This window comes from Macadamia integrifolia, chromosome 3, assembly GCF_013358625.1.
Source record: "Macadamia integrifolia cultivar HAES 741 chromosome 3, SCU_Mint_v3, whole genome shotgun sequence".
Lineage (NCBI taxonomy): Eukaryota > Viridiplantae > Streptophyta > Magnoliopsida > Proteales > Proteaceae > Macadamia > Macadamia integrifolia.
The window spans coordinates 1,029,172-1,041,711 of NC_056559.1; the positions used below are offsets into that span (position 1 = coordinate 1,029,172).

Sequence of the window (12,540 nt, forward strand, 5' to 3'; positions counted from 1 at the left end):
GAGGGGGATAAGATAAATGGGGGGAGGCCCTAGGAAACAACAATGAGCCTGTTCCTTGGGGAACCAGTGGTCGGACGATGGGGGAGGGAAGCAAATTTGGAGTTGATGTCAAAGTAGATGCCATTCCAAATCTAATCAAAGGAGCGAGAGTTGGACGTCTAATGTAGGAGTAGAATACAAGAAACTAACCCCCACAGTTTATAACCCTAAACAAGACAAATAGGATCAGGAAACAAAGAAATAAGACCATCAAATAAACCCCCAAGGATACAATACCAATATAGGAGCAAAACCAGCCCAATACCCAACCCGATAGGAGAGAGAAAGTCCTTCTATAGAGCTAGAAAGAGAGAGGTGCGGCCAAGTCTGTAGGGCTCCAATTGAGCTGCAAATTTGGTCGATTGTAGGGCCCAGGGAGGGTACAAAAACCCCTAAATATGAAGAGCTTCTGGCGGCTGGTTTGAGAGTTATGCGCTTTCTTGATTTCAGACCTAGGAGAGAGAATGAGAAGGATTTTGCAAGAGCAGAGATATTGCACATATCCAACCAGGGAGGGAGAGAAATCGAATAAAGAAGGGAGAGGAGAAGAATCACTCACAACCCTAAGGCTCTCAAACACTAACTCAAATCATTATTCAAATATGAAATTATGAGTACATAGGCTCCTCTATTTAAAGAGGACAGAATAGCAATCCTATCATAACTAGGAGCTAGTTTCCAAATAGGACGAGACACTCCTAGCAGGACTTTGACTCATAATAGGACTAGGAGTATAACTCCAACATGGAGTAGGTAACTAACTAACCTAAACTGACTAATAACTGAAATAATAAAGGAAATAGACTCAAAACAGGACTCTAACTAAATTAATGAATTAAATCCCGTTTTCCTACTTTCTACCCATATTTTAGGCCCATTAAAGTGGCCCATTACAAAGAAAACCCATGAGATCAAAGGTCCAACATATACATAACCCAACCCAAGGCTTAGTTGTAATAAAATAACCCCATTAAGTGATTTATCTACATCAACGTCTATCTATAAAGATTTTACTCCATCCAAAGATGATTGATGGTGACACAAAAAGCAAGCTTCCTAGTAATGTCGCAAATAGTGGAACTATGGAAAGTTATATCAACCCAGATCCATTCCATACTGAGAGGAAGGACTCTTCAATTAGGGCGCCAACAGTGAGAAAGGACTTTTCCCATACGGTGGAGGAGAAGGGGCAGGAGAAGAATAGATGATCAATATCCTTAGTTCCATTCCAACAAAGGCAACGAGTAGGAGGAACCCAGATATGACAGTAAATGAGGAAAGACTGTGTAGCGAGGCAGTTGGTGATAGCCCTTTGAGTCGTGAAGCTATGGTGGAGAATATGGCCTTTGAACCAGAGGACTTTGCCCCAAAGAGCAGGAGTGGCTGTTGGTCTAACATAGTTCCAGGTGAGGAGAAGCTGAACATACTGGAGGGAGAAGGATTCCAGAGGATGGAGTTCTCCCTCCCACGATGGCTGGGGGAAAGGGGGAAGAGAGGCCCAGATGCTAGCTAAGGAGGGGGGAGAGGGAGGGGGGAGAGGTAGGAGGGGCCCATCCATAATTGAGAAGGATGGAAGAGATCGTAGCCAAACGATCCAGGCCCGAGGAGTAGACAGTCTTGGGGCTAATAAAATGGAGTAGAACTCTGGAGGGGTGCCAAGGGTCAAGCCAGAGGGAGGTAAAGGCACCATTGCCAATAGAGTAAGAGATGGCTTCCATAGCCAAGGGCCTTAAGCTGAGGATGCCACGCCAGATCTAGGAGGAATCCGGACCCAGAGTGATAGTCCAAAGGGAGTTCAACCTAAAGAGGTGGGAGTAAAATCAAGGATACCCAAATGTTGTTTTGCTTGTTCACAATCCTCCTGATAAGATTAAGGATGCCCGTCGAGTTCAAGTCTTTGATGTGCCTTAGGCCAAGGCCACCTTCAACTTTAGGGAGAGAGACAAAACTCCAACTGGAGGGGTGAAGGAACTTGGAAGAATCAGTTCTTTACCAGAGAAAGGAGCAAATGAGAGACTCAACAACTTTGATGGTGTTGGGGGGGGGGGGACAAAGATTCCAGACCAATAGAGGTACATAGATTGGAGTATGGATCTGAAGAACTCAAGGCACCCCGCATAGGAGAGGAGTTTACTCTTCCAAAGCTGGAGTCTCTTTTGTAAGAGGCGAGAATGGGGTGCAGTGATGTCTAGCAGGGGTGAGAGGGAGGCCAAGATACTTGAAGCGAAGAGAGCCAAGAGAGAAGCTTGTGATATCAAGGAGGCGGGCTTTGGAAGCATCAGAGATCCTAGAGGTGAAGATACAAGATTTGAGAAGATTGATACAGAGAGACCCAAGAGGCTCTCAAAGAAGTGGTGGGAAGAAATGATGGAGGAGATGGAGAGATGATCGGATTTGAAAAAAATCATGAGGTTATCCACAAAAGCAAGATGGGTAAGGGAGAGAGGTTTGCATTTGGAGATGGGGGAGATGAGGTGAAAGTCAGTGGAGGATTGGACGGATCTGGAGAGGACTTCGAGACCTAGGGAGAAGAGGAAGGGGGAGAGGGGGCAACCTTCCGGATACCCATCGAGGAAGGGAAGTAATCAGCCAGGCTACCATTGACAAGGACAAAGAAGCGGAGAGTGGAGATGTAGGCTAGGGTCCAACAAACAAAGATTGGGGGGAAGGACATTTGGAGCAAGATTTTGGATAAGAAATCCCACGGATGCAGTCAAAGCCTCTGACAATTACATGGCACAGAATGATGTTGGCAATGCTCTTTCTGGAAATGAAGGTGGACTAGTTTTGACTGACTAAGGAGTCAATGACCCTTTGGAAGAGAGAGAATTTTAGCAATGAATTTGTAAACCAGGTTACAAAGGGAAATGAGTTTGAAAACCTGCATGGAAGAGGCCCCTTTAGATTTGGGGATGAGGCAAAGGAAGGTATGGTTTACACTATTGATTTAGTTGGATCAAGGAAGAAGCTTTTGATAGCCCGAATGAAGTCCACCCTGATGATATCCCAACAGGAGATGATGAACCTCATGGTGATTCCCTCCGGCCCAAGGGCTTTATTAGCTTTATGGGAGAGGACAGCAGAGATGATTTCATCATTAGGAGGAATAAATTGGAGAGAGGGGAGAAGTGTTCGGGGATGAATTTGTTGATCAAGGAGGGAGGAAGGGGGACTGGGAAGAAGAGGAAGGACGGTTTAACAGATCAGAGAAGTAAGAGGAGGCTTCAGATTTGTTGTCTTTAGGGTTGTGGAGAGAGGATCCATCTCTGGAGGTGAGAAGGGAGATGGAGTTGGCATCGATACGACCTTTGATGGATCATTGGAAAAAAGCAGAATTGGAGCCTCCAAGCTCCAACAACTTGATACGGGATTTCTGCTTGAGGAGACTCTCTTGTTAGGATAAGAGTTTTATGGGAGAGGACAGCAGAGATGATTTCATCATCAGTAGGAATAAATTGGAGAGGGGAGAAGTGGTCGGGGATGAATTTGTTGATCAGGGAGGGAGGAAGGGGGACTGGGAAGAAGAGGAAGGACAGTTTAACAGATCAGACAAGTAAGATAAGGCTTTAGATTTGTTATCTTTAGGGTTGTGGAGAGAGGATCCATCTCTGGAGGTGAGAAGGGAGATGGAGTTGGCATCGATACGACCTTTGATGGATCATTGGAAAAAAGCAGAATTGGAGTCTCCAAGCTCCAACAACTTGATACGGGATTTCTGCTCGAGGAAACTCTCTTGTTAGGATAAGAGCTTTATGGGAGAGGACAACAAAGATGATTTCATCATCAGTAGGAATATATTGGAGAGGGGAGAAGTGGTCGGGGATGAATTTGTTGATCGGGGAGGGAGGAAGGGAGGGGGACTAGGAAGAAGAGGAAGGACAGTTTAACAGATCAGACAAGTAAGAGAAGGCTTTAGATTTGTTATCTTTAGGGTTGTGGAGAGAGGATCCATCTCTGGAGGTGAGAAGGGAGATGGCGTTGGCATTGATACGACTTTTGATGGATCATTGGAAAAGCAGAATTGGAGTCTCCAAGCTCCAACCACTTGATACAGGATTTCTACTTGAGGAAATTCTCTTCTTGGGATAAGAGCAGGGAAAGCTTAAGGGAGAGAGACTTTTTCTCATCGGCCAAGGCCTGGTTGTGAAGATCAAGCTGGATCCTTGCTTGGATAGCTTCGTGTCTGACCTTACAAGAGGAAGCCGTCAGAGATGTTGTTGAAGCATCTGGATTTTCAGAGCTTGAGGGCTGCTTTGACATTTCTGAGCTTTCTGGAGAGGGAGATGAGAGGAGAGGAGAAGGCATGAACAGGAATCTCCCAGGCTCCATGGACAAGAGGGGAAAAATTTGGGTGGAGGGCCCACATATCAAAGAATTTGAAGGTTTGGGACCGAAGGAGGAGGAAGGGTATACTAGGAGAGTGATGGGACAATGGTTAGAAATGTTGAGAGGGTCCAAAGTGGAATGGGAAGAGGGAAAGGAAGCAAGCCATTCACTGACAAGGGCTCTGTCAAGCTTACAAGAAACCCGATCGGCGCCACCATGGCGGTTCTGCCAAGTGAGCTTGGCGCTAGACCAACGGAGGTCATTCATGCCAATATCCTCAAGACAGTTATTGAAGGCCTCGAAAAAATGAAGGTTAATGGGGTCACCCCTAAGTTTTTCGTGACCAAATCTAACCACATTGAAATCACTAGCAAAGCCCTAGGGCAGGGGATCAATAGAAGAGGAGAACGAAAGAAGGTCATTCCACAAGGGGAGCCTCTCGGAGGCACGATTTAGAGCATAGACAGTAGTGAGGAAATAACAGTTAGCACCAGTTAGGTCAGAGATAGAGAGATGGATAGATTGGGAGGACGAGGCAAGGGAAGTGACGTAGAGAAGCAAGGGTTTCCATAAAATCCAGATCTGACCATTGGTGCAATTGATATAGTTGGCAAGGAAGGACCAAGTCGGGGCTATGTAAGAGACTATGGGAAGCATTGGGATCCAGAGCTCTAGTTTCTCGTAAACAATAGAGAGAGGCATGAGAAGATCTGATAAGGGATCGAATGGTAGCATGCTTTGCCGAGGAGTTGAGGCCTTGAACATTCCAAATAGACCAGGGGGTCATTTGGAACTAATGGGGGATAGGGATGATAGCTCATGAGAGCTAGAGGAGGATTACTGTTGTCCAATAACAGAAGAGATCTTATTGCAGCGGTGGTACTCCTTGATAGGGGAACACTGGGAAGGGCTAGACATCGATGGCTTGGAGGGGGCAATTGGTTGCGGGCTATGCTTAGAGGTTGTAGCAGGTTTTGGGGGCTGCTTCAATTTGGAGGGGGCAACAAGAGCCAAACGGTGATGGTTACTGGTGGTAGAGGGGGTTGCCGAAGTAGATGGAGGACAGGAGTCCCCATGATCAAGAGGTCAATGGTTTGCAGGAGCCGTAGCGGAGGCAGTGGGCATGCCAACATAGACTGAAGGTTGCTGGAGGAGAGCATCATCAGGGGGCATTGCAGAACTGTCTAGGAGAGACAACTTTGGGATATCGTCATGGGGAGAAGGGGAGACTCCCACAGTATCAACTCAGGCTTGCAGGGCGTCAGACAAAGGGGCAGCAGCGTCAAAGCCGAGAAGAGCTCACCAAGCAGGAGTAGCAACAGCAGAGGTGAGAGAAGCGCGGAGAACCATAGGCGTGGCTAAAAGGAGAGTCGGGTTGAATCTGGCAGAGGTGAGAGGGGCTCGCGGAGCTTTTGTGGCATCAGGATCATCAGGGGGGAGAGGTGCCCCAGCCGAAGGGGGCCACAACAGCGGGGGCGAGGGGAACCCACGAAGTAGGATTGGAATCAGGGGAGCTCTAGCAGGGGCGAGAGGGGCTCACGAGATTACAGGGGCAGCATCTTTAGCAATGAGGGGAGCTCGCGAGGCGATGAGATGGGCATGGTTACGAAACAAACCGTCGGGCGGAGGAGGAGAAGAAGTCTGGTCAGGCGATGAGGTGGAAGTCCAAGAGGAGGGGAGATGGGTCGAAGGTAATGATATTGGTTAGATCACAAGTGTGGGTTAAGGAAGTGGGTGGCCGGTAAATTAGAATTTAAAGAAGTGGGTTGGGCCAAGGAGGAAGGCTAGGCCAAAAGAATAGAATTTGATGTAGTGACGACTGGGCCGGTAAAGAAGAATTTAAGGGTGGATATGGTTGGCTTGAAAGGGAGAGGGAGGAGAGAGGTTGAATGTCGGTGGATTGGACTGACGCAATGTGTTTAGAGGAAGGAGGGGTAGAAGAGGAAAAGTGGGCGTCGGTGGAGGTAACTTTAGTTAAAGGGGAGGTAGGTTCAGCAGACAAAGAGGTAGTGTCAAAGGAGGAGGATCCCTCTCCAGAGCAGCAGTCCAACTGGGAGCCAGATGCTTGAGGCGATGACGGGTCTACATCAGAGTCAGAGGTACCAGACCAGACAACGAGGAGGAAGCTTAACGTCAGAGGCAAAGGCACCCAGAGAGCTGAGGATGGAGAACTTGTTTGGACCTTTGGTTTGGGGAAGAAGGACCACAGGACCAAGCAGAGGTTCTCTAACAGTTGCAGATGCAGGATCAGGAGAGCCTGGGAGAGGCATGCTGCTGTGGCTTCGTCGGCGGCGGTGTCTAGCTTTTTTCCAGTGACAAGATTTCCCAGGGATGGAAGCTTCCAGGGTGGTTTCCTCAGCAGAGGGGTCTGATGAACCAGTAGGAGCAGGAGGGCAGGCCCTAGAGTCATGTCAAAGGACTTGCAGGAAGTGCAATGGGGTGGCAGCCAATCGTAGAACACTGGTTGGACGAACGAGAATCCATTTTCTTCCAATATTGTGATTGAGGAGGGGGGGGGGTTCATCAGCTGATATGTCGACACAGCCTAGCAAAACCCAACCTGTCCATCAGCTTTGTTCGATGGTAAGAGAGCAATGGTTTCCCAGTAACGGAGCCAACAATACTCAGACCTTTTTCAACCCAATAATGCAGGGGTAAGTTGGGGAGGGTGATCCAAATGGGGGCAGATTTGACGTCGACTTTGCTTAGGTTTGAGAATGGAACCCCTTTCCTGAGGAAGACCAATTTATTTCCCACCCTCCAAGGACCATCTTCAAGGGCACAAAGCATATCAGAATCTTGAGAGAAATTAAAAAGGAATATGCCATTGTTGAGCATATAGGTCTGCATGTGACCAAGGAGCCACCATTGCTTTGAAAGGGAAGCTTGAACGATGTTGAAGGGGGGCCTGCTTCCCATAAAATGACCCACAATACACAACTTCAATTTTTGAATTTCTGGTTCAAGGAGACCCGAGGGAAGATACCTACTTTTTCGTCATCGATAATGGATGGAGGCAAGAACACCAGCGGAAGGCCAACTCTGGAGGGGGAGGGAGAGGAGTGGGCTATGGAGACCCAAGGTTTGGCAAGGGAGAGGAAGGGGCCTGGGGTAAGGAAGGGATGGAGGGAGGCAGAGAGGGGTTGAGGGGAAGGTCCGAAGGCTGACTAGAGTAGGGAATAGTTTCAGGGGTAGCAGAAGGAGCAGGGGAGGGGCAGAGGAGGGGGAGGCACCAGAGGAGAGGAGGGCATGGTGGTCAGGTCATTGGGAGGAAGGGGATGAGGAGAGGAGAGGACCCAAAAAGTTCGTGCATGTTTTTTGATACCTCCCTCCCCCCCCAAAAAAAAAAAAATTATTCAATCAGCTAGATCTGGTCATTTGTCTTTTTCACATCTAGATCTTCACCTAGTATTTTGCAGATTCTTATTTTATGGAAGTAAAATTATCTAGCTGCTTATTGCCTGTACAATTTGCCATTGTTGGGTTCTATCTGATTGCAGGTTCACCAAGTCTAGTGTTCAGGACATGCGCATCAACGTGGCCATATCTGCTTTCTTTGTAAGTTTAAAAAATGATAAAGTGAAATTCTAATTTTGTTTCTGCTTTCACTTGTTTCTTTGGTAGTTAATAAACAATTGGCATTGTCAAGTTAGTTTTGGGGATGAATGCATTTTCAATCATTGAATGTCTTTATTGCACTTATAGTCTTAATTTGTGGTCTGTGGATGGGAATTGAAGCTCTATGGGGTCCAAACACGTATTAATGGTGATTGTGATTCATCCTTGGGATGCTGTAAGGACAATAAACTCTTATATCATGCTCAGCCCACCCTCCCATTCATATTCATTGATACCAGCCTTTTCTTTCTCTCTCTTTTTGTCACTTCAATTGGGAGAAAGTCACAATCTTCTTTTTAGGAGCATCAGTGATAATATAAGGGAAGAAGGGCAATGGGACAACTGAGATGAGGGGTATGTGCAACCAGTGGCCGAAACAATTGTGTCAAGAAAGAAAAAAAGTAGGTTCAGTAAACTCCGCTGGAGATCCCATTAGGTAACAGTTTGTTTCCTTACTGTGATGAGATCTTCCACAAGTGTTTACTCCACAACTTCTCCATCTGGTTTTAAAAGGCATCTTACCCACTCCTTTTACATTCTTCTGAGTTGTGGTGGTGGAGACAAGTGTAGATTTCCAGAACACTCTGATATTGCATTGCTTATGTATACTCTTCTTTGTAGACTTGCATAAATTTTATTTCGTCAAGCCACCTGTTCTCTGATCTTTTACATGAACTGAAACTCTGGGTAGAGCCTAGAAAGAAATCCAAATTTATGCTATGCTCTATCTTCTTTGTTTAAGCAACTGCATCCACACTACTTGCAGAAAGTAAAGGGGTGATAATGATTCTCTCTCTCTCTCTCTCTCTCACACACACACACACACACACACACCCCACAGAAACCATTGGCATATCCAATAGACTAGCATCTAATAATAATTATCTAATACCTTGTACATGTTTCACTATAGCAACTCCAATCTCCATTTGCCAGCAACCAGTAACCGTGTTGATTGGGCTGGTCCATAGTAATGGGACAAATATAGTTGAAAGAAGTTAGAGCTGCAGCTTCAATACTGAGTCAGATGCCACAAAACTCAAACTCTGTAGGCCCACTAAGTTGCCTTGTGGCCATAAATAGAAAGATAAAAATCCTGTAGATTGATATTAGATAAAAATTTCAAGTACTTCTAATAGAAATTGGATAAGAAAGTTCAAATCCTAACCAAGTTAAATAATTCTTGATCCAAAATGTACCTAACACCAGTCTTGCCACCAAAAGGAACCTGTGCTCCCTGATTGATGAGCATTTACTGTAGGATGATGAATTCAGCAATAGATCAAACTTCTTTGCCTTTCAAGGTTGCAGCAGAGGCTTCTTGAAAGAGCAGGTTTGCTCTGATATCAATGTGTTTTATCGTCTCCCGATATATAGAGTTGAAGAAAAGTGGAAGGAAGGAGACGAGGAAGGCAATTGAGAGTTAAATCATCTGCATTCTCAACTTGTTATACTACAATTTAAACTCATTGCAAGGGACAAAGACAACCTTAACATCAGTTGCCCTTCATGCCATTGATTTTATCAAAGATTTTGAAGAACCTCGGCGTGGAATAGAAAGTTATGAAGAACTGAGTATGATATTGTTGATATTCTTTGTCTTTTAATGTCCAATAATATATTACTGATTTATTCCTTTTCCATTTCATCTCTGTTATTGCAAGTTTGTTTGTAAAATATCTGGGTTATTGTTAACTTTTTGCTTCTATGTTATAAACTAATTCCAATACCCCTAAGGGTGTATTTCATTAACTGAACACATCAAATTAACTTGTTTACAGTGCTATATATAGACTACCCGTTTCAAGCACGAGATTGGGCTTAAGACTCTGAAGAAAAAATCTAAAACAATTAGGAAATAGACTCTCTTTAATCTTATAGTATGACTCTAACTATAATTTAGCAATTCCAATGAGTGCTCGAACCCTTCCTAATTATTGAAAAAAAAAGAAAAAAAATCAAAGAAATAGACTTGAAGTAAAGTTTTAATCTAGTCAGACCTCCCAAAATAAAATCCAGTAATAGATCAACACACATCAGTAAATTTGTGATAACTCTTCCGATTCAAGGTGGAATCACAAGATCCTGGTCTCATTGGATAGGTAACTCATTAACCTTTCAAACAACATCAATATCAAGTAAACAAAGAAGTTTGACCATACAAAAGTATCCTCAAAGAACATTGACGGAATTACCCAATTTTCTGCAGTGCAAAGCTCCCAATCATAAAAACTAACTCAATTTTCTTTGGAGCATATACAAACCACTCAATTGGACTAAAATAGAAAATTTTGCAACACTGCCAGTAATAAGGACATCTTGAACCAGCAGACTGTGTTAGGGAATGTCAGGTCTCTTAGGTTAGGGTGTGGTGAATTTTCGTTGGCTATCTCTGAATACTGGATATAGAAGGCTGTACTTTTATCACTTTAAAGAATCCAGGCTCTCTGAATGATAGCTTAATGTATGTAAATGAATCAGTGCACTAGTCTTTCTGTTGTAGATTTTTGAAAAATATGACAATTATTTTCTTAACTATGTGTTGTCAAATTGTTTTTACATGGTTTCTGCAGACAGCTTGGATTCTAATAAAACGTAACGCTGAATGGAAACCTCTACAGTTCTTAGCATTTGTGTTTGTGTACCGAATATTTGAGAAATTGAAGTCTTTTGAACAGCCTGTGTCTCCTACATTCACTGTGAGTTGCACTGAGCAGCTAAATTTTTGTTTCCCTCCCCCCCCCCTCCTTTTTTTTTTCTTTGAACTAGAAAGACAAATCCAGTTCCCCTTGGTTGCAGGAAGATGGTGAAGACGAAGGAAGGGCATTGCGAATGGGAAAACGCCTACTTCGCTCTCTTGCCATAGTTTTTGGCTGTATAGCTGTCTCCTCCTTGGTTTGTGATTCTGCCTTACTGGTTGGAACTTTGAATCTGGTTGTGATACAACTGTAGAGGTTAAAATTTTAATTGAAATAACCATTCTACCACATATTTCTGATGTGTGATCCTTCCTCTTAGAATCAATCCAGCTTGCATCGAGGAACTGATGTGCTGTGTTTGCCATTAGTGGACAATGTTCTTTCTACAGTACTTCCATGACTATTTTGAATGTCCCAAGATCTTTTTGACTTTGAAGAGGAGACATGAAAAATTAGTCAACATGCCTGACATTGTTTAATTCAAGTTAATGCATGCTCACTCCTATGTGCATTGTACTCCTTAATCAATTCTAGGAGATGTTTCTGGCTTTAAAGTGTGTATGCCAAATTTCATCATCTCCAAGTCTCAGACAAAATTGGTAATTTTTTTATGGGAGAGGTTCCCTGAAAGGCAGCGTGGCCCCTGCACCAGCACCGGGGGCCAATGGGAGCGCGCACACAGAAACATTAACAGGGGCGGGGTGGCCATTTTACCCCCTCTGTGTCTAAGCAAAGGGGCCGCGCGTGCCTTTCAGGCTTCATTTTCCATTTCTTTATTTATCATCTCGCCAGTGACATTTCTATCTGGTCTCAGCCGTAGTTATCATTTCTTATAATGTTTACTGGAGTACTTCCCATTTCTTCAGCATTTGCTTTGGTTACTCTATTTGCTAAACTCTGTTATTCTTGCAGGGGTTCACTGGTGTCCTCAATTTGATTGAGCTAGTTGGTCAATATATACCTGCTTTTCTGTATAATAATCAGGTAGGTAGACGAGCATGTTGTCATATTCATTTTTGATACATATTTGTGAATGCTGTGAATATATTTTAGAATAATCAATATTGTCATTCTACCACTAATGTCAAATAGAATTATAACATTGCCTGCAAATTTCAACTGGACAAGTGGCCCACCTTAGCTCAAGACTGCATACATGCCTGCAGCTTGTGCAAATATGTGCTTAATGTGTCTCTTCCATATATAGTTTTGTTATAGCCTGTTCACTCGTGAAGCTTGGGATTGTGCAGGAACTATTTGTGACCACTGCTACTGCTGTCATTCTCTACATTATGGCTTCTTACTACAGATGATAATAAGCAATCCAGTGGGTTGTTGGTAATTGATTCTATTTTGTGTTCAAATTTTGGCTGTTAAATTAGTTATTTTATTTCCGTTAAAATTAGGAAAGAAAAGGGGGGAACGAGAAAGGAGAAAGCTAGATTTTAAAGTAATCAATACATGGCATCAAAGTTTTCCTAGTTAATAAGATGATTAGCAAGGATTTACAGTTATTGGAAGCCAGGAAATGTAGATCGCTCATGCAATGCATAATTATACCTGCCTTGGTAAGACTTCGGGTCAATTGTTTTGAACCATCTCCAGCTATAAAGTATTCATGAGAACAGAATTTTCTACCTTCTAAACATGTACGTCTAGAAGACCTGTAAGTTTACCAATTGGAATCAAGAAAACCTTTTTAAATTGGCACATACTAAAACCTACTACTTATACGAGTACAAACCTCCTTGATTCTAAAAATACAAAACCATAACCAAGGGAAATAGAACCAATTTGACTCCACTGTGTGCAAGTTGCTGTGTAAGTGTATTCAGATCTTCCCAAAGCCCTTTTTATT

General features: G+C 43.8%; 1 protein-coding gene across 1 annotated transcript in view; it reads left to right on the forward strand.

The window, feature by feature from the left end:
* LOC122073818 overlaps nucleotides 1-12,280 on the forward strand; it is a 23,327-nt gene extending 11,047 nt beyond the window's left edge. The window contains exons 6-10 of the mRNA XM_042638464.1: nucleotides 7,866-7,923; nucleotides 10,557-10,682; nucleotides 10,783-10,878; nucleotides 11,595-11,666; nucleotides 11,933-12,280. Of these exons, the coding sequence (XP_042494398.1) occupies nucleotides 7,866-7,923; nucleotides 10,557-10,682; nucleotides 10,783-10,878; nucleotides 11,595-11,666; nucleotides 11,933-11,995 (415 nt within the window). The 3' untranslated portion in view covers nucleotides 11,996-12,280. The remainder of the gene's footprint in view (nucleotides 1-7,865; nucleotides 7,924-10,556; nucleotides 10,683-10,782; nucleotides 10,879-11,594; nucleotides 11,667-11,932) is intronic.
* Nucleotides 12,281-12,540: the final 260 nt, after the last annotated feature.